Here is a 26,160-nt window from a genome sequence, read left to right on the forward strand (position 1 = left end):
TCAAATCTCACTTTGGTAGTCCCAACTACCATTCCCCCCGAATGGTAGATCTTGTTACAGGACCTGAAGGAGAATCAGGAGCTGATCAACTAGACACAGTTGACTAAGCGACGGTGCGACATAATGTTAATATAGTAATTAACGTAAATTACTACTTGTACGATTGAGTTGCATCTCTAGTACTTTTTGGATCATAACCATTTTGGACTAGTGTTGTGATCTTAGTTGTTCAATGGTTTTTTATGTATGAAATATGTTTTAAGCATTTGAGATATTTTCAATTTGGTGATTAGTATTGCTAAAGAAAAAATTTATCCGCTGCGAATATTGCATATTGTTAGATGCATGTTAGGAATATTGCACTTTATATATCATGAACGGGGGCAGGTAATCTTGTATTGCATGTCTCGACGCTTCAAATGTCCGTCCGATCCCAAACGGAATTTGGGAACGTCACATCTTCGACCTACATGTACTGCATGCTATATTTTTTTTTTCTGTATTTTGGTAGTTTTGTGGAAGAACAATTATGTATTTTGTTGTGCAGAGTTTTATTCTAGAGTTCAGATTTTTCTCAAAAACCTATCGTCTGGATGTAAGGTTTTGATTCTTTGTGGAGTGCGATTTTGATTCTTTATTGGGATAAAATTTTATCGAGTAGCGGGGAGGGGTTTGAGCTTCAAAGTGAGGGGTGAGATCTGTTTTTGCTTTTCTATTTAGGGGCGTTCGTTAGTCGATTTAGCTAGATCGTGTTTGGGATTTGATCATGTTTGATTTGTGACTTTTTGTTACTGATTATTCCAAAGTCAGTACCGTTTGCTTCGTCCTCTTCACCATCGGCAACTACAGACTATTCGCAAGGCTAGGCATTTTTTCTTTCATACACGTAGATTTGGATGTAAATCATGTATAGAACACCACCGTTGTTTTGCTTCGCTGGCGGTGAGCCGTGAGGGTGTGGCGGTCTGAGTTGAGAGGAAATAGAAGAGAGAGGGTCTGAGTTGAGAGAGAGAAGAGGAAACAGAAGAGAGAGGGGGTCGGAGTTGAAAGAGAGGAGGAAACACAAGATGGAAAGAGATGAAAGAGAGAAGACCAAAATAAAAGCTGACGCATTTCACCAAAAAGACGAAAACACAGCGGGTTAAAAACGTCGTAAAAGTGCTAACAAACGAAAGGAAAACGGAGGGATTAAAACGAGAAATAGTAAAAGCCAAGGGGTGAAATGGAAAAAAAATTGATAGACGAAGATACTGTACTTAACGGATCCGCACTTTATATATATCTATTGATATAGATATAGATATAGATATATATATCTCTGTCCCCAGTCTGGAAGAAACCTGTAAAACCATTTTGCTAACTCAAAAATGGCCTCACCGGCGTCACCGCTCCAAAGATCCTCTTCCCCTCTCCAACGCCTCTCCACCTTCAACAACCCTATCACTTCCTCCCCCTCCGCCGCCGCTGCCACAGCACTAGACTCCATCGCCTCCGACCCCATCCTCTCTGCATTCCTCTCCCCTTCCTTCTCCACTACCTCTTTCTCATCCGCTGCCCTCTCCTCCGGCTCCCCCGCCTCTACCGCCGAGAAGCTCCACTCCTCCATACGACTGCTTGACTCCCAGCTCCGCCACGAGGTCCTCTCCCGCCATGACGACCTCCTCTCCCAGCTCTCCTCCCTCCACCACGCCGAGCTCGCCCTCTCCACCCTCCGCTCCTCTGTCTCCTCCCTCCATTCCTCTCTCCGCAAGGCTCGCTCCGACCTCTCCGATCCCCTCCGCTCGATCCACGCCCAAACCCTTCAGCTCTCCAATCTCCACTCCGCCTCCCACCTCCTCAATCACTCCCTCCGCGCTCTCCGCCTCTCCCGAAAGCTCCGCAACATCGCCTCCGTGGATGAACCAGAAAAGCTGGATCTCGCCAAGGCCGCTCAACTCCACTCCGAGATCTTAACCCTTTGCCACGAGTATGACCTTGCCGGTATCCGCGTCGTTGACGAGGAGCTCATATTCGTCAAAGAAACTGGAGATAAACTCCGATCCGAAGCGATGAAGGTATTAGAAAGAGGAATGGACGGCTTGAATCAGGCCGAGGTGGGGACCGTTTTGCAGGTTTTCTTCAATTTGGGCGAGTTGAGAACCACCGTAGAACAATTGATTAATAGGTATAAGGGGATGGTATTGAAGAATATCAGCACGGCCTTGGATATGAAGGCGATAACGGCGGGCTCGGGTGGAGCATTTGGGCCAGGGGGGGTGAGGGGCAGCGGGACACCGCAGATAGGCGGAGGGGCTAAGGCGAGGGAAGCACTGTGGCAGAGGATGGGGAGTTGCATGGACCAATTGCATTCCATTGTTGTAGCGGTCTGGCACTTGCAGAGGGTGTTGTCTAAGAAACGAGATCCGTTTACGCATGTTTTGCTGCTCGATGAAATACTTCAGGTGAGTGATTTATAGTGAATTCTCGTGGGTGCGTTATGCTGGATTTGCTTATATTCTGAGTAATGCCAGAGAACGGAAAGGAACTGAGAATAAGTATTTTGTATTTAGTCGCGTTTGTTCCTCTTATGTTTTAGCTTATATATTTATAATTGTAATTATAATTACATGATAGATCCACTGGTCTGGCCTTGGTTTTTGATTGAAATATGAAGTTCCGATGGCATCAAAGCCGATCTTATAGTTTCAGGACTGTTGCAACTAAGAACATTAACAATAGTTTCAAATCCAGCATATCCAGATTTTGCACTAAATTTTTTGTTTTAAGGATCGATCTAAACAAGGAGTTTACATGATTAAAGTATCAATATACTGAGTAGCAGCATGTAACGCCCCAATGAAAGGCTCAATCCACATGACCTATATTCTAAAAAGACAAGTTAATGATACAATTGAAACCTATTGGAACCTTACAAAAGTAAAAACTTTTCGTTCCTAAGTAATGTGAGATTTCATTCACCATCTACTCTTATTCTTATCATATAGGATATTACAATCTTTATCCCTTAAAATTCCTGTTGTTCTCGTCAGGCCTTCCCTTTGTAGGTGACATGGCTCAAGTTCCATATTTCTGGTTAGGATAAGCTCATATATGATTTGTAATGTCCCAATGAAAGAGTCAAATCACATGGACTATATTCTAAAAAGACTAGTCAATAATACAATTGGAGTTTTATTGAAACCTTATAAAAAAGAAGAACTTCTCATTCCTAAGCAATGTGTGAGATCTCATTCACCATCTACTCTTATCCTTATCATATTGGTTATCACAATAAAAATCTGTACCATTTCTTAATTTGTGCATGTAATTTGTCTTACTTGTGACATGCAATGCAAGAGATAGGGAGAGAGAGACTAATTGAGAGAGAGAGAGTTTGGCTGAGAGAGAGAGAGTGTGTGTGTTTACATAGAGAGAGGGAGAGAGTTAGATTACCGAGAGAGAGCTGGCTTATAAGGTACTAAACTGTAACATACGGGTCCTAAATTAGGGCTTAGGATTATTTTTATTGTTATTATTATTGTTGTTATTACTAAATTATTAGTTTTAGTATTTATAGTATTTTGATTGTTTTATTTTCAGTTGGTGATTTTGATTAGGGGTGGGTAGCGGGGCCCCGCCCCTGTCTGCCCCACTTCTGCATGGGCGGTGCGGACCCCTGTGCACCAGATGCAAATGCAGGGCCACACATCCAGCATTTGGCTCCCTAGCGGGGGCGGGGAGAGGGCCACGTATATAATTATATTTTTACATAAATATAAATATTTATATTTTATAAATTGTATATATAAATATATATTATAATTAGTTAAACTTGTTCACAAGATTGTTAGACCTGTGAACAAGAGTGTGCATTACATTGGCCTCTAAGGCCAACCTTATATAGAACTCCAATGCCATACAAGAGTATTAGTTTGCATTTGGATGTTGAATTGAGTTGAGATGAAAGTTGAAAGTTGAATAAAATATTATTATAATATTATTTTTTAATGTTATTATTAATTTAGAATTTAAAAAAGTTGAATTGTTAATATATTTTGTATTGGAATTTGAGAAAATTGTAATGATTAGATGAGATAAATTAAAGAACCAAACTGGGCCTTACTTGAGCAATCTAGAACTTAATAGTTTACTTGAGCAATGTATAATAATGGACAGGGCGGACCCCTGTGCACCAGATGCGGATGCGGAGCCACACATTCGACATTTTGCTCTCTAGCGGGGGCGGGGAGAGGGCCACTTATATAATTATATTTTTACATTTATAAATATATATTTATATTTTACAAATTGTGTATATAAATATATATTATAAGTTGTTAAACTTGTTCACAAGAGTGTTAGACCTATGCACAAGAGTGCTAGACCTGTGAACAAGAGTGTGCATTACATTGGCTTCCAAGGCCAATCTTATATAGAACTCCAAGGCCATACAAGAGTCTTAGGTTGCGTTTGGATGTTGAATTGAGTTGAGATAAAAGTTAAAAGTTGAATAAAATATTGTTATAATATTATTTTTTAATATTATTATTAATTTAGATTTTGAAAAATTTGAATTGTTTATTATATTTTGTGTTGAAATTTGAGAAAGTTGTAATGATTAGATGAGATGAGTTGAGATAAATTGAAGAACCAAATTGGGCCTTACTTGAGCAATGTAGAACTTAATAGTTTAATTGTATAATAATTTGAGTCTAAAAATTTTGTTTTGGCCTAAAAATGATTTTTAGGTCTAATGGGACATCAGTGTCCTTGAAGTGGGTGGGGGGCAGGGCGGATGGAATGTTCACCCCCGTCCCCCAGCACTGGGGCAGGGTGCGGGGGTGGGGTACAGGGAAGGGGTGACCCTGCCCCCCCGCACATGCGGGTAGCACCCTTACTTTTGATTGGGATTTTCTTCTATTCACGCCCATATATTCCTCCCATTTGATTTTCCAGTTTGAATAGTTTCCTAATTGGAAACCAGCTCTCATGTCGAAAGCCCTCCCATTAAATCCTCTATTTTCCACTTTATCGAAGTGACGATATTCCTCCATCAACCAGCAACATCTTTGCAGCTAGAAACCTTCTTGACGTAAATTCTAATTTTTCTACACAGTAGAGTCGCCGTAGCCTGTCTCTTAGCAAACCAAGGTCCTCTCCTCACTGGAAACTACTACAAAAGACGCCACCAGTAAGTCTTCCCTCCACTCACAACGTGCGTCGACCCCTTAAACCCCATCTTGTTCTCTCTCTCCACTGTAAATTAAAAGGCTCTATGTTAAACTTGCTCTCTCTTTGTCTCTCTCTCTCTCCCCAGCTTGTGCCACTAGTCACTCCTGCCAATCAGATCCACCGTCGCCACGCCTTTCTTCTCTGTCATTGAGTCCGTTGCATGGCCTTCCTCTCAAATGAACACTTTGTATTTCACGGGTTAAATCCTCTTAGCTTGCTATTTGCTTTTGGCTTTTGCCTAGTGATTTAAAGTATTTCAAAAAGACCCATCAACCCATGCACGTGGCAATTCACAGCCCACTATCAATTGTTAACTTTTGATGGTAATCCTTATAAGCAAAATATCTTGTAGCCTCTGTAAAGTATACATGTTCAGACTTCAGAATTTGGTGATTAGAAATTTACATTGCTGCCCTTTTTCCTTGTGTGTCCTCTTCAATTGGAATATTTTCCAACCTACCTGAGAAGCCCCTGCTTGTCTATGAGAATGTCCCAAAATGCCCTTTTAGTTAGGCTGAGTCTTGTTGGCTGTGATTTGTGTTGGGCTGGGCTGGTTGTATTTGGCAGAAACTCTTTTAGTGATTTTAAGCAGGTTGTTTTCGTTTATTGGGGCTGGGCCGAAATTTAAGTTGGGCCAAAGTTTAATTTGAATAAATATGAGCCCATTAACTTAATTTTTACAGAAAATACCCAAGGGATTTAAAGTATATTTAAAGTATGCTAATGAGTATTTTTCAATTGTTAACTTTTGATGGTAATCCTTATAAGCAAAATATCTTGTAGCCTCTGTAAAGTATACATGTTCAGACTTCAGAATTTGGTGATTAGAAATTTACATTGCTGCCCTTTTTCCTTGTGTGTCCTCTTCAATTGGAATATTTTCCAACCTACCTGAGAAGACCCTGCTTGTCTATGAGAATGTCCCAAAATGCCCTTTTAGTTAGGCTGAGTCTTGTTGGCTGTGATTTGTGTTGGGCTGGGCTGGTTGTATTTGGCAGAAACTCTTTTAGTGATTTTAAGCAGGTTGTTTTCCTTTATTGGGGCTGGGCCGAAATTTAAGTTGGGCCAAAGTTTAATTTGAATAAATATGAGCCCATTAACTTAATTTTTACAGAAAATACCCAAGGGATTTAAAGTATATTTAAAGTATGCTAATGAGTCTATTTTTAAGTTAATGTTTCCATTGTCTATTTAATCAGATTTTAATAAAATTATTATGTTATACTTTAAATACAAAACCAAGGAATATGTTATGGGTTTTAAATAACATTACTACCTATTAATCTTAGTACAGCAGAATATTTATTGAATTATCTCTATGGTATGACTTTTAAGTAATGCTACGACACGTTAGGGACAATTAGTGGTATAGGTCACGAGCTAGGACTTTAGGTTGTGGAAGCTGCGCTAAGAGGTAAGTAGTATGATCATACCTTTATGTGTGCTGTAAATATTCAGTTTTGCATAAAAATGTGATGTTTACCTATGCTACGCTACGAGGCAATTCAAGGTTAGCCCCTTTTACGAACCTCGATGAATTTCGATGATATGCTTGTCAATAAGACTAGGCATGCTATGGTAATATGGATTGTTGTTAGATGGATGAGATGTTATGAAAATCACATGTATGCCATGTAATGTTCATGTGCTGTTTAGATCATGTTATGCCATGCCTATGCTATGCTATTTTGTGTACACGTATGCCATGTTTAATGTTATGACATGCACAAGAGTCTGTCATGCCATGTAATTTCATGAAGTCAAACATGTTCACATGCATTATGAAAGTTAATTAGAAAGCACATGAATGACAAGTAAGCTATAAGATTGGCCTCAAGTTATGGGTGGATATGCAAGCTACGGACTCAAGCATGGTCCACCACATGTAAGCTAATATGTTATGAGGTGACATGGACCCAAGCATGTTTCACTATATGTTATGAGACATTGGACGGTGCCATAGACTCAAGCGTGGTTTACCTTATGTTATGTGAAGACACGGACTTAAGCGTGTTTCACTACATGTTATGTGATGACACAGACCCAAGCGTGTTTCACTACATATTATGATACGTTAGACGGTGCCACAAACCTAAGCGTGGTTCATCCTATGCGATGATATGTTATGTATGGTCAACGACAATTGGACCAATGCACAAATGTTATGATGGCCACTATGTAAGTGAAAGACAAGATGAATAAGATATGTACAAGTAATAGGAAATGCATGCAGTCAATGGTGCCTAAGCTGGTGGTTATACCTGGAAGTTCTGGTTTGTGGGCATGGTTTTATGTGGATTGGTCCTGATGCTAGAACTATTTGATTAGTGTTGGTTTTTAGGGGCTTCCGGTGGTTTTACTTTTGTGAGTAGCTTAATGTAGTCAACATTTATATTGAGTTTTTGTTTCTGAAATGTCATATAATCTCGTGCATGCTTGTATTTCTGTTCCTTTTGACATGCAGTAGCATCTTCCATAAGAAATGTAATCTGCCTTAATAATGTGAATGTGTGTGCCTCATTTATTTTCTATTAGATTTCTACTATTCTATGACCATTCATTTTGATTTATTATGCTTACATTCAGCTGTTGCTTGCTTAGGAAGGTGATTCCATGTTAACAGATCGGGTCTGGGAGGCTCTTGTAAAGGCTTTTACAAGCCAAATGAAGTCTGCTTTCACCGCATCAAGTTTTGTTAAAGAGATATTTACTATGGGGTATCCCAAACTCTTTTCCACAATAGAGAATCTGCTTGAAAGAATTTCGCGCGATACAGATGTGAAAGGGGTTTTACCAGCTGTCAGTTCAGAAGGCAAAGATCAAATGATTGCAGCTGTTGAAATATTCCAGACAGCATTTTTGGCTCTTTGCTTGAGTCGCCTGTCAGATCTTGTGAATACCATATTTCCTGTGTCTAGCCGTGGAAGTGTTCCTTCCAAAGAACATATCTCAAGGATTATATTACGCATTCAAGAAGAGATTGAAGCTGTCCAGTTGGATGGCCGTTTGACTCTTCTTGTTTTGCGTGAAATTGGCAAGGTTTTGACCCTGCTTGCAGAACGAGCTGAGTACCAGGTAATTTCTTTTGTTTATTTGCAAAAAAACAGACAATACTAACAGATGTGGATTTCTTTTCAATATCTGAGTTCCGTAATATTTCAGTTTCACCTGAGAAGAATTCATTCAGTTTGCCTGCTGAAATATTTGAGGTTTTTGAGTGTTGGAAAAAGGATTGTTTGGTCGATACAATTGTATCATTGTTTGGTGGCTATTCCATTATGCCTTTCATGGACTATTTCGAAAAAAAAATAGGTGGACTTTTGACAGAGGTGGAACATATGGTTTTATACCATAAATAATTTTTTTGGGAGGGCCATTTGACAGGAGGTGTGCTCTTCATAGAGTGCTTTTCTTCTAATTATCTTTTCAAATTAACTGGCTGTATGAGAATTCTTTATGGGACTTTCTTTTGTGCATTCCTTCTGAATTAAATTGTCTTATGGGTAATAATAATTTCTATTACTTGTCAAGAAAGGCACATACTAAAATAATGCACCTATCAACAAGGATTGGTGGTGCATGCTGCCATATTTATGTTTCATTTTTTTTATGGCGGGGAAACTTTGTGACCGTGCAGATGCAACATGCCTTTTATCCATTAAATCCCAGACACAATCATTGGTTTTTCATCAATGGGATGGAGCCCCTAGAGATTGTTTACACCCATGGGTTCAAACGATCTAGGGGAGTGGTTCAAACCATAGATCTAGTTGAGTATACCTGCCAAGACCAAGGCCCTTACCACTTAGCCAATCCCTAGGGTTATATGTTTCACTGTTTATTTATGTTTTCCAGATTGGCAGAGGTATTCTTTTAGGGTTAGATGCAGAGTAGTAACTGAGTTTTTACTCATTTGCAAAACATCCCGCAGTTTTTGTTTTCTTGTATTACTCTATGTTTCTTGAAATTTGCAATAAATTCATTCCAACTTCCTTTAAAGTTTTCATTGTGTGCAACCAGTGGGATTAGTCACCACAACCTGAGTGGAACTAGTGTTCTTTAGTTTTCGTATTAATTTTTATTCATCTTACTGGTATTTATTTAAAAAGCAATGAAACTTGTATCGATCTCTCTGTCAAATCAAAAGATCAAGGATGTGATGTGGCATGCACTCTCTTTAATTAGAATCATGTTCATTTCTAGTAATTTTCTTTTCCCTTATATATTCTTTCTACAATTGGTAATATGGAGCTCATTTGCAAATTACGGGAATTGAAACCCACACATGGTGGAATCCCAACCTTTATTTTATTTTGAGTCGAGTGGAATAAGGTCTGAATTTAGTTTTCCTCTTACAGATATCCACAGGTCCTGAAGCACGTCAAGTGAGCGGTCCAGCAACTGCAGCCCAGCTCAAGAACTTTACGTTGTGTCAGCATCTACAAGATATTCATACACGGATATCCTCAATGATTACAGGATTGCCCAGCATTGCTGCAGATGTATTGTCTCCCTCTTTAGGTGCAATATATGGTGTTGCGTGTGACTCTGTGACATCATTATTCCAAGCAATGCTTGAGCGTCTCGAGTCTTGTATCTTACAAATTCATGACCAGAACTTTGGTGTGCTTGGCCTGGATGCTGCGATGGACAACAACACTTCACCTTACATGGAGGAGTTACAGAAGTGCATTCTTCATTTCCGTAATGCGTTCCTATCTAGGCTGCTGCCTTCAACGAATGCTACCACTGGAGGGACAGAAAACATATGCACTAGGCTTGTTAGGAATATGGCTTCAAGGGTTCTAATATTCTTTATCAGGCATGCTTCTCTTGTCAGACCCCTTTCAGAATCTGGCAAGCTTAGGATGGCTAGGGACATGGCCGAGCTGGAGTTAGCTGTGGGTCAGAATTTGTTCCCAGTAGAACAGCTTGGTGCACCATACCGAGCCCTGCGAGCATTCCGACCTCTTATTTTCTTGGAAATATCTCAACTGGGAGATTCTCCTCTTCTTCAAGATTTGCCATTGAGTGTCATTCTTCACCATCTTTACTCCAGAGGGCCTGAAGAATTGCAGTCACCACTGCAAAGAAACAAACTTACACCTCTGCAGTATTCTTTGTGGTTAGATTCTCAAGGGGAGGATCAGATCTGGAAAGGTATCAAAGCAACCCTGGATGATTATGCTGCAAATGTTAGGGCCAGAGGAGACAAGGAATTTAGCCCTTTATATCCCCTTATGCTTCGATTAGGATCTTCTTTGACAAAAAATACTCCTGCATCCAAGAAACCTTGATTTCTAGCTTGCATTTAATCATTTCAATCCGGATGGTGTTTAGTGAGGTTTGTTCTTCTAGGTAGATGCTGCGGATGGGGAGTGGTATTTCACTCAAGATCATATTTGAGCTACACAAGCTTTTGGCTTACATCTTTTTCGTATTTAGATTCTTTTTGCAGCGGAGTGGAGCCCAGAATTTATTTTCCTTTCTTAATTGCTTATTTTATTTTATTTTCAATAGGTTCATAAATGGCAGATCAAATCTGCAGAATGGCCACGCCAACTTCTGAAAATATTTTCAAGTTTGGTGTTGTATCCTTTGTTTCCCCTTTTCGTTACTATTTCAGTTGCAGTTAAAATGCTTCCTAATTGTGTGTAAAATATGAAAATACTTACTAACTTTTTTTTGTCTATTTAACTACAAATTCTTTCATTATTGGACGACTTTTGACAACTTCAAGGCACATTTAAGCTGAATTTGGATGTTGGAGTAAGGTTAACTCATACCAAACTAATCATTGATGTTACTAACTACTTTTTCAATTTCTCATAAAAAGGTTAAATTTCATCTTAATCTATTTCATATATTTTAAGCATATTTCAAGTTATTTATATTCAATACATTTAAATGGGATTTACAAAATATTACTATTTACAGATTCACTTATATCATTTGAGATTATCTTAGCATTTAAATGCACCTTCAAATGTAATTGTCGTGTTATATGAAATTTGGAAAGATTGAAAATGAAAAATAAAAATAAAAATAAAATTCTTCTTTGGGACATTATGAATATAATATCAGTTAGATTTCCCTTGCTCGCATGCGACTATTGCCTTTGCCACATTGCATAGACAGTACTTAAGATATATGCATGTTACTGCTGCCCGGTTTATGAAGTTCAGCAATGCGAAAGAAGCTTGAGAAATTACAAGATGGGGGGGAGAAGTTTTTCCTACGAAAAAAATTGTTTTCTTTTTAGATAATGACTTGGTAAAAGGATTTGCAGTGTTTCTTTTCTAGTCAGCAATGTAATACCCTAGATTGTGTAGAGAAATGTGGTGAACGAATTTCACATTGTTGGAAGGAGTTCTTGCATTATATAATGATTCAAAGGGATTCTAATTATGACATTGACTAGTTTTTTGAGTATGACGTGTAAGCCTTGGATCATTACAATCTAATAATAAGATGTGATTTACAAGTGTAGTAACGAAATCTAGACATTTTATTGGAAACACAAAAATAGTTGTGTTTGGCATAGCTCTATTTATTGTGGATTGCCGCTTATGCAGGATGCAGTGGTGATCGAAGAACCTCTAGCAGTTGTAGCCGTTGTGAAAGGAGGATGTAGTAGCCTAGTAGGGAACTAGAAACTTAAATGTCTTTTACTTTGGTAAGAACATGGTAAGGAGGATGTGGGATAATGTATAGTATGAGCTACGGTGTTAGTAGTCGGAGGACTTGCGGTTAAATGTTGTTGTGCCCAAGGCAAAGTTAGGGTTGGGATTAGGAGTGATGATCCGAACTGACCCAGATTTTATCGGGTTATTACTTGAACGGGTCTCCAACCGACTAAATAACGGGTTTGTAAAATTGGTGTCAACTCGTCCGACTAAATAACTCAACCTCAACACTCCGGCGACCAACTTCACATCCTTCTGGCATCATGGATGCCAACGATATGCAGAGAAAAAATTCACAAAAACGAAAAGCAATGAAATAGAAAATACTGAAAAAAAGTTTTGGGTTTGCTATGCAGAGAAGAGAACAAAAGAGGAAAATGCAAAAAACAATGTAACAAAGAGAAAAGAATTGGTGTCTTGTGGCGGACGAAACGCGAACAATTTGACAAACTGGGGGGAGGGGACGTCTTAGGGTGGGTCCAGATACACACGTGTCAGCAGATCTCGAGTAGTGGTCCCATGCCGAGGAAGACGACGGAGCACTCCAGCAGCTCCCCCAGATCGGCGTAGCGACTCATCCTTCTCCCTCATCGGGAAAAACACATCGTTGAGCACTGTTGAAGACGAAGTCTCCATGTAGCCGAACCAACTGAACTCGTCGCTCGCCACCAATGAAGACTCGTCACCTAGATCTGCGAACTTCTCCTCCGGCTCCTCTCCACCTGTTTTCTCGTCGGACATCTCATCAAGCTGCTGCACCTGTGGTAACCCCTGCTGGATATAGAGCGCTGATCTGTATTTTACTACAAATCTAGTCTATCTTCAGCCGGATCTAAGCCTCACCTTCTCAACTCGGCATCTTCTCCTTTGCCAAGACCACTTCTCTCTCTTCCTCTCCCAGGTTCACAAACAAATTTTTGTTTTTGACAGAATGGAAAACGCCCTTATTTTTAAAGTCGGGTCATACGGGTTCAACTTGGTTTGAGTTTGTTCGGTCGAGTTAGCTCAGGCTAGCGCCTAAAATGATGTTTTACGAGTCGGGTCAGGTACAAAACCAGCTTTACCAAGCCGGGTTGTAGGCCTAGTTGGGATCATAGTTCGAGCCATGCAAGTGAGAGTGGTAGATTAGGGGTAAGATTGTGGCACCTCGTTCCTTGTGAAAGACTAGGTGAGGTTTGATAGTGTCAAGGATGCTAGTGGATCAGTCAACACCCAAGAAAAAAATTTGGTGTATATTTATCTAGTGGAAATTACACGTGTAAGATATTTAACTTATGAAATTGCAACGGAATTGAAACAGAGAACATTGTGGTGACAACGTTGACAATTGAGTACCATAATACTATACCTTATGAAAAAGGGGCTTCTCGCCCTACATTAACTTCAGAACATTACATCTTCTAGAATACAAAAGGTTACTTGCCATAAGGTGGTAGATTGATTACAATAAGCATTGGCTTAATATTGTACATCCTACAGAAGGCATAGGGAAGCCATGGCAGGTACTGGTGCTAAGGCGAGTCCTAGTCTCCATATCAAGACTTGGGCGGGATTGACTCTTCCTCCTCAAGCTTAATGTTAGGCTTTGCACTTGCACTAAAGTCTAAGGTCCTGAGATCGAAACTATAGGTAGGTTAGGTGGCTATGACAAGACTGCTAATAAGTGATAATAGAAGATGCTATGAAAAATTTTCATGTAAATGCTGAACAGACACGTATATACTTGGATAGGAGTCTTTTTGTCCATGTCTATCATACTACAGGATGACATAGACAGATGATCAGGGCATGGCTTGCATGCCCGTACAGTATACGAACTCCTCAATCCTTCCTTGAATGAGGGGGTTTTGCATGAGGTGTCTGGCCATACTTCTAAGTTCAGACAATACAATTTGTTGTGCCTTCACCTTTCATTATAGAGCTACTGATTACGCCCAAAGAATAACACGGTAGTTGTAGCATAGCTTTGGGGTGTCGATTCCACAGACAGACAAATTAAAAGAATAGCAAGAGGAACAAAGAAACTAAAGAAAAATATTAAATAAGTAATGGAGAACAAAGATTAATTTTAAATGTAAATTAAAGTGATTAACAGAAAAAGTACTCAAATTTGACGAACAGTAGAGCGTCGAGAATCCCTTGCACAAATTTGGTATTTTAATTATTCTTAATTTATTGGATAACTCAATTAGGAACTCAATTTACGAAATTTTCAATCGGAAGGTATAGATTTAAAAACCAAAATTAAATCAAATTTAACCCTTTGAAAAAACATTTACCACTCTTAAAATACGTAAATTACTACCCCTATTGAGAAAATCCAATTACGACAATATACTTAGGGAATGATATTGCAGAAAAAAAATTAAATCAATATAGATAAATAATTAATCCAAACATAATCAAAGAACTAATCCATTCAATAGAAAAAGTATGACTGAATCCATAAACAGAATAAATTCTATGATTATTCGGAGAAGAAAACATCAACGATGAATTGAGAATGATAAAACAAAAGAGTTTTAGTAATTGAAAATCAAATAAATAAATTAAAAATACCATCTAATGTGCAAGTTCATCCCTAACCCTACTTGAGAATTTAGTTACCCATAAATATACTGGACAACAAAAATCTCAAGAGAAAACTGAAACGAACGATGGCCATAGAAGTGATTTTCTTCTCTTTTCAGATCTGCCTCTTGGGCCTCCTCCTCCTCCCTATTTCGTGCTAATAATATGCTTATATAGGGTAGGAAAGAAACTCTATTGTCCTCTTAATTTCCGCATAAAAAAATCACCTAAATTTTAGGACTTATCTTGACAGCTATATACGCCCTTCAGAAGTTCAAATTTGGAAATCCTTATTAGAGACAAAGTTATAGCCCTCTAAGATAGTATTCCAATACATTAAGAATTGCATCAATTAGATATATGAGTAAAAAGATACATTCAAAAGACTAAAATATGTCCAGACTGTCTCCTAGCGAATTTCGGACTTGGACTTCTTGTTGTTTCATTTTATGATTTTTTTTTTCTTTTCTTCCAAATTGCTCTCAAACCCGATGAATGTCCTCATTTGAATTTGACTGGGTTTGAATCGCTCTTTTATAAAATCTGAAATTAAACATAAAAAAAACTGCTTAGGAGTATCCTAACGTAAATAGAAATTTAATTTAAGAATACACATTAATTCCTATGATTTCTATTCATATTTTAGCATTTTAGTCCAATAGTAGGGTATTTAGAGTACACTTTCGCATACTCATCACACCCCCCAACTTACTCATTGCTAGTGCCTAGCAATTTTCATGTTAAAACAAGGAAAGAGACCAAAGAAAATACACATAAAGGTCATCAAGTTACATTTTCCAGATTCACATATCAAAACAATCTAAGGAATCCAATAACCCATCAAGATCAATCCACCTATAGCAATCCATAGAGTGTGTGTGTGTTCTCCAAGCCATAACCATCTTACTACTAACCTTGACACATGCAACATCAAGAACGTCTCAAGCAAAAGGTTCAATTCCATAACTCACGGGTATAATAGTGTTTCGTGTAAGGGCTCTCTTTATGGAGTTGACAATGAGTGTATACACACTCATGGAAAATTAGGCAATTATGTACAAGCAACAAGCAAATATTGATATTATGATAGGAATACTAACAAATGAGACTTCCACCAGTTTTTCAAACAGCTTACTTAGGATTAGAATGGTCAACACAAAAGGTTGTAATGTGGCTTGATTTCGAGGCTATATAAAAGAAAAAGGATGAAAGGGATTCAAAAACTTCCAAGTACATACAAAGGAAATTTTATTAAATATCTCAATAGACCACACTTCTCACTTGATGTACTCTCCCACTTTTCAGATCATCAAATAATAATGCTTTTCCTTCTTCTTCCTCTTCTTTTTTTTTTTTTTAATAATTTGATGGACCAACACATGCCACTTTTGTATTCTTTCCATTTCTACCAACTTTTTTTTTTTAGAGCTCACTCAATTGAATGCAACTTGTACTCTTCTCTCTCTCTCTCTCTCTCTCTCTCTCTCTCTCTCTCTCTCTCTTTTTTTTTTTTTCTGTCGACTTCTTCTTCTTCTTCTTTTTTTTTTTAATTGAAAATGATAAAATAAAAGAAACAGAATGAAATTTCAACACCTACTATATAGTTGGTAGTAAAAAGGGTAAGAAATTCAGTGTATAGGTTATACTCCAATGTGGAGAGGCATGGATGATATGGGCATATGAAAAAAAAAAGGCTACATGTGTTTATTGGTTCAAAGTTGGCTACTAGGGGTCTATAATGGAAAAGGATAGCTTGAAAGGCTTACACGTTAATCCTAAGTTGACCTTCGTCATATCCCAAGTATATCCACCATCGTACCACAAACCATGTAATGGTATTCTCAAAAGAATTGTCCAATTCAACAGATCAATGAATGCTTATCACAATTTACTGCATTTGTATGCTCTCAATCCTCTCCAAACTCACATAAATACTTAAGCAAAAGAGTTCTTTAGCTACATGTGTCAAACCACCATCTTACCACAAAACTTGGATAAGTGCATTAAGGGTTCTGTGAATGCTTCAGCAAAAATAATTATGGTGGGTTTGGTGAATTCACGAAGATGGCTATGAATGAGAATGAGTACACATGTGAAAATGATGCACGTGTGATGCAAATTAAAAAAAATTGACACATAAAAATATGCCACAGAGTTCCAACAAGCATTTTAAATACTGAATTTGCACCACCACCCCCCAACTTAAATGAAACATTGTCCTTAATGTTTAAGAATCAAAATTGAATGGGGAGTAACTGAAAATGGTATAATACACTTGATGAGTGACGATGGTAACTAGCTAAACACCAAAGATGGTAACCTTAAATGATGAAATGAAATTATCCTACAATCAAAAACATAGAAAACAACAGCAAACAAAAGGAAAAAGAAAGAAAATAAGAGAAAACAAAAATAAACAAAGCAAAACAAAATAAATAAAGAAAAACATACTTTGGTGATGTGGTCAAAGTTGATAGATTCGATCCACAAGTGGAATGTCTTCCACTTCTAGAACTTGCCTATCAATTAATACTTTAAGGCGTTGACCATTTACTTTAAAAATCTGACCATCCTTAGGATCTTCTATTTCTACCATCCCATTTACAAAAACATTTTTCACTACAAAGGGGTCAGTCCACCTAAACCGAAGTTTTCCTTGGTGCTTGTGAAATCCAAAATCATATAAGTATATTTGGTCATTAGGTTCAAACCTCTTCCTAAGATTATTTTTATCATGGAACGTTTTCATTTTAACCTTATAGACTTTAGACTTAGGCAAATGTTTCAATTTAACTCTTGGTGCTTTCATACTTACATGAATCTGTTTTCCACATTTCTTAGGCAACTCCTCAAATTTCTGTTGCCAAGCCAGTGTGCCATAATCTTGAGTTTCATAAAAAACAGCACAAATATCAATAACATCATATGAATCACTAATAGTATCAAACTCAGAATTCACACGGGATATTCAAGGGGATCAAAATCATGAGTTGTGTGAACTCCCTTATCTATGAGTGCATCAATCATATACGTTTGGTGGCACTCATCATCTGTTGGCTGCTTCTCAATATGGAAAATGTTGACCTCCATGGTCATGTTTCCAAAAGATAACTTCATCAACTCATTCTTGCAATTTATAAGTGCATTAGCCGTAGCAAGGAAAGGTCTACCTAATATGAGAGGAACTTTAGAGTTAGACTCAACAACTGATTGAGTGTCCAAAATTAAGAAATCAATAGGATAATAAAACTTGTCAATTTGGATCAAAAAATCCTCAACTGATACCTCTCGGTTTCTTAACTGAACGATCAGCCAACTGAAGCACAACAGAAGTAGGCTTAATTTCATCCAAACCAAGCTGCAAATAAATGGAATAAGGCATCAAATTAACACTGGCTCCTAGATCTAGCAAGGTTTTCCCAAACTCATGATTCCCAATATTACATGTAATGGTTGGACAACCAGGATCCTTGTACTTAGGATGAATTCGTTGTTCAATTAGAGTACTAACTTGCTCTGTCAGAAATACTGTCTTCTTAACATGGTGCTTCCTCTTAACTGTACACAAATCTTTAAGAACTTTTGCATAAGTGGGAACTTGTTTAATAACATGCAAAAGAGGAAAGTTAATCTTTACCTGCCTGAGGTTCTCCAAGATTTCATTACTAGGATCCAAAGTTCGAATACCAGATTTTAAAGCTTGAGAAAATAGTACCTTAACTGGACTCTTGATTACCTCGGCTTCCTTGGGGAATCAGTACTATTATTGCTTTATTCCTCTTTAACATCCTTTGGTTTATTAGTTGTTTGGATGTGTAAGGACTTACCACTTCTTGTCATAATGGCATTGACCTCTTTCAAATTTTTTTGTGCCATATGATGACCTTGAGGTGCGGATTGAGCTTGAGAAGGAAACTTGCCATGCTCATTCACACTCAAAGAGCTCATTATCTTGGATATATGATTCTTTATCACTTTGTTTTCTTCAACAACCTGCATAATCAAAGATTCAAACTTTTGATTAGTTTTACTCTGTGCGTCAATAAAAGCATGCAAAGTATCTTTTAAGGGGCTCCTAGAAGATGAAGGTGCATGATATGGTGTAGGATATGATCTAGGGGGTTGTGCAAGTGGCTAGTTTTCAGACTTCCAGCTAAAATTGAGGTGATTACGCCACCCCGGATTATAGGTATTAGAGAAAGGTGTAAAAGGCTTCTTGTACATACCTAAGGTATTACATTGTTCCTCATACGTCCCTCTCATCTCAGCAAATGTGGGACACTCTTGGGCAAGGTGATCTACCCTGCCACACACAAAACATGGTCCAAAAGACTTTGCATGATTAGCCACGTGTGTTGGCTTTAAGTCCTTAGTCTTCAATACCTCTAGTTCCCTAGTGAGCATCTCAACCTTAGCCTTTTGATGTGAACCCCAATCGACTCGCTTTGAGACCCAACAACAATATTGGAAAAAACAAACCCAAGAACGCCAAACTCAAGTCTATGGATGGAGAATTTAGACCCGTTGAGAACTCGTTTCAAGAACCTAGATTATATCAAAATTTAGACCCGTTGAAATCCCGTCTCAAGAACCCAAATTACGAGGAGGAACGCCACAAAGGTTGTGATTTACCTTTGATAAGTTCAAGAGTTCAATTAAGAACAAGAGGAGAAAACTCACTCACAATTAAAATTCGAAATAAAATAATGTCTGCCTTGAAATGGCTGATTACATCCTTTAAATACCCTCCCCAAAACATGATAAAACCCTAGACTAAAATTTGAGACCCTTTCTCTCAAAAATGCCCTTTGGTGAACAGTAGCCGCGTGTACTGTAGCGTGAACAGTTTCATGCTACAGTACTTCTAAACCCTAGTTCAAATAAGTAAGACATATGTGGGTTAAGCATCCTCTAGCCCACTTATTCAAAACTAATAATAAAAATCCTTTAAACAAATTGAAAGCCTTAATATCTAAAGGCCATATTTCTAAGTCAAGTCTTCCACAGCTTGGATCAAGTGGATCAAAGCTGGTTTTTCTTCTTTCAAGCCCATCTTGAGTGTTGGGCTCTTGCTAGCTTCTTCCCAAGTGGTTTGTACTAATCCTTGCATTGCTTCCTTGATCTTCTTGGCTCTCGATCTTGTAATTGGCCCATCTGGAACTTGCAAAGGATCTTTAAGAGTAGGCCTGCCTTGGTTCCCATCATTCCCCCTCTCCTCAAAAGGATTCGACCTCGAATCTTCACCTACGTCAAAAGGAGAAAGATCAGAAACATTGAAAGTAGCAGACACATTATACTCACCTGGGAGATCCACTTTATAGGCATTGTCATTAATTTTCTCAAGGATTTGGAAAGGTCCATCTCCTCGAGGATGCAACTTAGTCCTCCGATGAGCTGGGAATCTTTCTTTGCGCATGTGAACCCAAACCCAATCTCCAGGTTCAAAGATGACACGCCTTCGCCCTTTATTGGCTTGGGAAGCAACTCTTTCATTCTTTTGCGCAATTTGAAGCCGCACCCTCTCATGGAGTGACTTCACCAACTCCGCCTTCTTTTGTCCATCCAAGCTACTCCTGCCATCAACCGGTAAAGGCATCAAATCTAAAGGGGTAAGCGGATTGAATCCATAAACAATTGCAAAAGGAGAATATGAAGTAGTAGTATGCATGGTCCTATTATATGCAAACTCTATGAATGGCAAACAATCCTCCCAAGTTTTTAAATTCTTATGAACAACAGTGCGTAAAAGCTGAGTTAAGGTCCTATTAACTACTTTAGTTTGACCATCAGTCTGCGGATGACAAGTAGTGGAAAATAAGAGCTTGGTACCCAATTTCCCCCACAACACCTTCCAAAAGTAGCTAAGGAATTTAACATCCCTATCAGAAACAATACTCCTGGGAACACCATGGAGTCGCACTATCTCCCTGAAAAACAAGTCAGCTATGTTTGTGGCATCATCTGTTTTATGGCATGGAATGAAATGTGCCATTTTACTAAATCTATCCACAACCACAAAAATAGAATCTCTACCCCTTTTGGTCCTAGGTAGCCCCAAAACAAAGTCCATAGATATGTCGACCCATGGTTCACTAGGAACGGGTAAGGGTGTATACAACCCATGTGGCAACACTTTAGATTTGGCCTTCCTACATGTAATGCACCTGCCACAAATGCGAGTGACATCTCTCTTCATCTTAGGCCAAAAGAAATGTTCATGCAAAATATCCAAAGTCTTCTTGACACCAAAGTGTCCCATTAATCCACCACCATGTGCCTCACGCACTAGTAATTCACGCATGGAACAACCTGGCACACAAAGTTTGTTTTCTTTAAACAAGTAACCCTCATGCTTGTAAAACTTACCAAATGCCACCTTATCACATGCCACGTACACATTAGAGAAGTCAGCGTCATCGGCATATAGGTCTTTTACGTATTCAAACCCAAGCATCTTAGCACTCATAGAAGTAAGAAGTACATACCTTCGAGATAAAGCATCAGCAACAATGTTCTCCTTACCTTGCTTGTAACAGATGACATATGGAAATGTCTCAATGTATTCCATCCAACGAGCATGCCTTTTATTCAACTTACCTTGACCCTTGAGATGCTTTAATGATTCATGATCGGTGTGGATCACAAATTCCCTAGGCCATAGGTAGTGCTGCCAAGTCTCCAATGCACGAATAAGAGCATAAAGCTCTTTGTCATAAGTAGGGTACTTGAGTGAGGCCCCACTTAACTTTTCACTGAAGAAAGCTATGGGCCGCCTATCCTGCATCAAAACAGCTCCAATCCCTATACCTGAGGCATCACATTCAATCTCAAAAGCTTTGTTAAAATCAGGTAATGCTAGCACAGGTGCAGAGCACAACCTTTCTTTAATGGTGGCAAAAGCATTCTCTTGAGTAGCTCCCCAATGAAACCCAACATTCTTTTTAATGACTTCAGTGAGTGGTGCAGCAATGGTGCTAAAATCTTTAACAAAACGCCGATAAAAGCTAGCTAAACCATGAAAGCTTATTACCTCAGTGATACTCTTTGGCGTTGGCCACTCCTTGATGGCCTTGACTTTCTCTTCATCCACCTCAATACCCTTTGTACTAACAACATATCCAAGAAAAACAACTCTTTCCATGCAAAAGGTACATTTCTTGAAATTAGCATACAACTTTTCACATCTCAACACATCAAACACATATCTCAAATGCTCAATATGCTCATTTAAGTCCTTGCTATACACTAGGATATCATCAAAATACACAACCACAAACTTGCCAATGAATGCACGTAGGACATGGTTCATCAATCTCATGAAAGTACTGGGCGCATTTGTAAGTCCAAATGGCATAACCAACCATTCATAAAGGCCATACTTTGTCTTAAAAGCAGTTTTCCATTCATCACCCTCTTTCATTCTAATTTGATGGTACCCACTTTTAAGATCAATTTTACTAAAAATACAAGAGCCATGCAATTCATCAAGCATATCATCTAATCTAGGAATGGGATGCCGATACTTTACCGTAATATTGTTGACCGCCCTGCAATCAACACACATTCTCCACGTCCCATCCTTCTTTGGCACTAATAGCACTGGTACTGCACATGGGCTCATGCTCTCCCTCACGTACCCCTTGCTCATCAAGTCCTCAACTTGCCTCTGAAGTTCCTTTGTCTCCTCTGGATTACTCCTATAGGCTGGTCGGTTTGGAATAGCAGCTCCAGGTACAAAATCAATCTGATGCTCAATGCCTCTAATGGGTGGCAACTCATTAGGCATCTCCTCTGGGAATACATCATCAAACTCCTGCAACAAGGAAATAGCCAAACTAGGAAGAGACTGGTGAGTGTCATCAAGAGTAAGATAAGACTCTTTATAGACAAGAAAAATCATAGGGCGATCTGCGAAGAAAGCCCTCTTAACCTCACTCTCTCTGGCATAGAAACTCACTTTTGTCTTTCCTTTTCTCTCTGCAGACTCTCTTTCTTTTTTCTCTCGTGGCTCTACTCTTTTTTCTCTACTCTCAGCCTCATCTCTACTTTCTTTTTCACTCTTTTTGTTGTACTCATTTTCACTATCACTCTTTCTTTTCTGCTCAATCTCTTTTTCACTCATTCTTTTTTGATCACTCTCATTTTCACTCTTTCTTTTTTGATCACTCGCATTTTCACTCTTTCTTTTCTGAGCAACCTCACTTTTCAGTTTCAATTGGTCTTCATAGACCTGGCTTGGAGTTAAAGGAGCAAGCTTGATTGTTTTACCCTCCTTTACAAAGCTGTACATGTTTTTGAACCCATCATGTGTCACCCTCCTATCATATTGCCACGGCCTCCCCAACAAAATATGGCCAGCATGCATAGGCACAACATCACAAAGCACCTCATCCTGATACCTTCCAATTGAAAAAGGAACTAACACTTGTCTATCCACCCTAACTTCCCACAATCATTCAACCACTGCAATTTGTATGGTCTAGAGTGTTTTAAGGTTGGTAAATTCAATTTCTCAACCAAAGTAGTGCTAGCCACATTAGTACAACTCCCTCCATCAATAATCATACTACATACTTTGCTGTTGACGTGACATCTAGTATGGAAAATGTTCTCTCTCTGTTGCTCGGCATCATCCACCTTAATGTGTGTGTTGAGAGCACGCCTAGCAACAAGAGACTCACTCACAGCATATATCACTCCTTCGTCATCACTAGCATCAACTAACTCGGGCACTCCATCACGATCATCCTCACTCTCAGTCATCACCTCCCCATTGTCACGCATAATCATCACTCGCCTATTTGGACATTGAGAAGCAATGTGCCCTGAACCCAAACACTTAAAACATTTAATATCTCTATTCCTTGAAGGTTGAGATTCTACCTTGGCTTTGCTGCTAGGTCCCTCATCTTTGCCCTTAGGTGGTTCGATCTTTCTCTTTGCTTCAGTAGGATCATTCCTATCCCACTTTGATTTCCAAGTAGTGCTAGGAACCGAAGTGTACCTTGCTGTCCCTTTTCTCTTTAATTGCCTCTCCACCTTCATAGCCATGTGCACCATGTCCTCTATCTCCACATAATGTTGCAATTCAACTACATTGGCTATATCTCTATTCAAACCACTCAAAAATCTAGCCATGGTGGCCTCCCGGTCCTCCTCTACATTAGCCCGAATCATAGCCACCTCCATATCCTTATGGTAATCCTCCACACTCCTAGACCCCTGTGTAAGATTTTGGAGCTTTTGATAAAGGTCCCTATAGTAGTGACTAGGTACAAATCTCCGCCTCATGAGAGCTTTCAACTCTCCCCATGTCTCTATAGGCCTCTCATGATTCCTTCTCCTAGTGGTCACTAATTGATCCCACCAAATAATAGCATAATCAGTGAATTCAATTACTGCCAACTTTACTTTCTTCTCCTCAGAGTAATTATGACAATCAAATACCAAATCTATTTTTTTCTCCCACTCTAGATAAACCTCTGGGTCAGTTCTACCTTGAAAAGATGGTATTGTCATTTTGATGCTCCCCAAGTCTCTATCGACACCATCCCGACCCCCTAGGTTCCCCTCAAATCCTCTTTCACGCCTAACTCCTCTATGTCTACCCAACCCAATTTCAGATGTTAGGTCTTCCTCATCCTCATCATCTCCTTCATTCTCATATGCATTTTCAACCCTAGGCTCACGTCGCCTCCGATGTCTCCCACCTTGCAAATTTCTAATCTCTGCTTGTTGTTGATTCATTCATCCTATCCTCCATTTGTCCCAATAGCATGTTCATCCGCTCAAACTGTTGTTGCATGGCTTGTAACACAAATGAGTTATCTGCTATCCCCTTGGGTGATGAGCCACTGCGGTGAGACATTGTAATGTGCAGCTAAAAGAAAATGTTAGCAGAAAAAAAAGGACCTCACACGCTCCCTTACGTGTTTACACTCAAATGATGGCACTCCACTCGTGTTTTTCACTCTGAATTGGCTTTTTTTTTTTTTCGATAATAATCTCACACTCTCTTGCCTTTTACCTCTAGTTTTCCCACTCAAGTTCTTTCAGAACTAATTGAACTCAATCAAGACAAAGCAACCTTGTTTAATCCCAACTAGCAATTAGATCCAAGAAACAAGAACAAGAGAAACACGGAAGGAAAGAAACGACACGAGAATCACGGAAATTATACGAATGGAAGAGTGACTGTAACACAAGATACCAACTATAATGAAGGATGCACAACCCCAATGATGAAAGGCTCAAGAAAAAATTTTGGATTTTTCTACCCCTCTTTTTTTTTTTTTTTTGGACGATTTTTTTTTTCTTTTTTTTTTTTTTTTCTTTTCTTTTCTTTTCTTTTCCTTTCCTTTCTTTTCTTTTCTTTTCTTTTCTTTTCCTTTCCTTTCTTTTCTTTTCTTTTCTCAACAATTCATCCACAAACAGAAATATTCAATTGGGATAATCAAACAATTGAATTCAAACATATAAAAAATGACAAGGAAATAGAAGGGAATCAATGAAACCCTACAAATTTCAAACCCTAGCTGGTGCAAATTTTGGCAGCCAAAGGAAAAACGAATTTCTGCACCCTTTTTTTTTTTTGGAACCTTAGAACATTGAAGCCCTAGAATTTACGATGCAATAAATAAAAGATAGAATCAGACCTGATTGGAAACCTTGCTCTGAATACCAAATGATGTGAACCCCAATCGACTCGCTTTGAGACCCAACAACAATATTGAAAAAAACAAACCCAAGAACGCCAAACTCAAGTCTATGGATGGAGAATTTAGACCCGTTGAGAACTCGTTTCAAGAACCTAGATTATATCAAAATCTAGACCCGTTGAAATCCCGTCTCAAGAACCCAAATTACGAGGAGGAACGCCACAAAGGTTGTGATTTACCTTTGATAAGTTCAAGAGTTCAATTAAGAACAAGAGGAGAAAACTCACTCACAATTAAAATTCGAAATAAAATAATGTCTGCCTTGAAATGGCTGATTACATCCTTTAAATACCCTCCCCAAAACATGATAAAACCCTAGACTAAAATTTGAGACCCTTTCTCTCAAAAATGCCCTTTGGTGAACAGTAGCCGCGTGTACTGTAGCGTGAACAGTTTCATGCTACAGTACTTCTAAACCCTAGTTCAAATAAGTAAGACATATGTGGGTTAAGCATCCTCTAGCCCACTTATTCAAAACTAATAATAAAAATCCTTTAAACAAATTGAAAGCCTTAATATCTAAAGGCCATATTTCTAAGTCAAGTCTTCCACAGCTTGGATCAAGTGGATCAAAGCTGGTTTTTCTTCTTTCAAGCCCATCTTGAGTGTTGGGCTCTTGCTAGCTTCTTCCCAAGTGGTTTGTACTAATCCTTGCATTGCTTCCTTGATCTTCTTGGCTCTCGATCTTGTAATTGGCCCATCTGGAACTTGCAAAGGATCTTTAAGAGTAGGCCTGCCTTGGTTCCCATCACCTTTAGGTTATCCTCTCCCCTGAGATGGTAAATTCCACTACCATTTAGGTTTCCTGTAGGTCATGACCTATTTGTGCTCTCAGTAGCACTAGGTCCATTCCAAGTGTAAGCTTTTTCAGCAAGCTCATGGAGGTATTCTATGGCCTTATCAAGATCGTTTTGTAAGAACTCACCATTACACATCATCTCCACAAATTGACGTTCTCTAGGTGTAAGTCCCTC

The 26,160-nt window shown here is 38.7% G+C and overlaps 1 protein-coding gene and 1 pseudogene across 1 annotated transcript; one reads left to right on the forward strand and one right to left on the reverse strand.

Annotated features, from left to right (window-relative positions):
• Positions 1 to 1,298: 1,298 nt before the first annotated feature.
• On the forward strand, positions 1,299 to 10,805 carry LOC122304143 (conserved oligomeric Golgi complex subunit 5). Its single transcript, XM_043116232.1, has 3 exons — positions 1,299 to 2,441; positions 7,813 to 8,286; positions 9,570 to 10,805. The coding sequence occupies exons 1-3, from the start codon at positions 1,368 to 1,370 to the stop codon at positions 10,506 to 10,508; spliced, it is 2,487 nt and encodes an 828-aa protein (XP_042972166.1). The 5' UTR covers positions 1,299 to 1,367; the 3' UTR covers positions 10,509 to 10,805.
• A 1,560-nt stretch (positions 10,806 to 12,365) lies between these two features.
• LOC122304751 lies at positions 12,366 to 23,891 on the reverse strand (annotated as a pseudogene).
• Between the last annotated feature and the right edge of the window lie 2,269 nt (positions 23,892 to 26,160).

Source organism: Carya illinoinensis, chromosome 3 (genome assembly GCF_018687715.1).
Source record: "Carya illinoinensis cultivar Pawnee chromosome 3, C.illinoinensisPawnee_v1, whole genome shotgun sequence".
Taxonomy (NCBI): domain Eukaryota; kingdom Viridiplantae; phylum Streptophyta; class Magnoliopsida; order Fagales; family Juglandaceae; genus Carya; species Carya illinoinensis.

What these genes read in the sequence shown, in the direction of transcription:
- LOC122304143 (XM_043116232.1), top strand. Translation starts at nt 1,368, where the DNA reads ATGGCCTCACCGGCGTCACCGCTCCAAAGATCCTCTTCCCCTCTCCAA. An exon ending in TGCTCGATGAAATACTTCAG is followed by an intron (nt 2,442 to 7,812) that starts GTGAGTGATTTA and finishes TTGCTTGCTTAG; the next exon opens with GAAGGTGATTCCATGTTAAC. An exon ending in CAGAACGAGCTGAGTACCAG is followed by an intron (nt 8,287 to 9,569) that starts GTAATTTCTTTT and finishes TTCCTCTTACAG; the next exon opens with ATATCCACAGGTCCTGAAGC.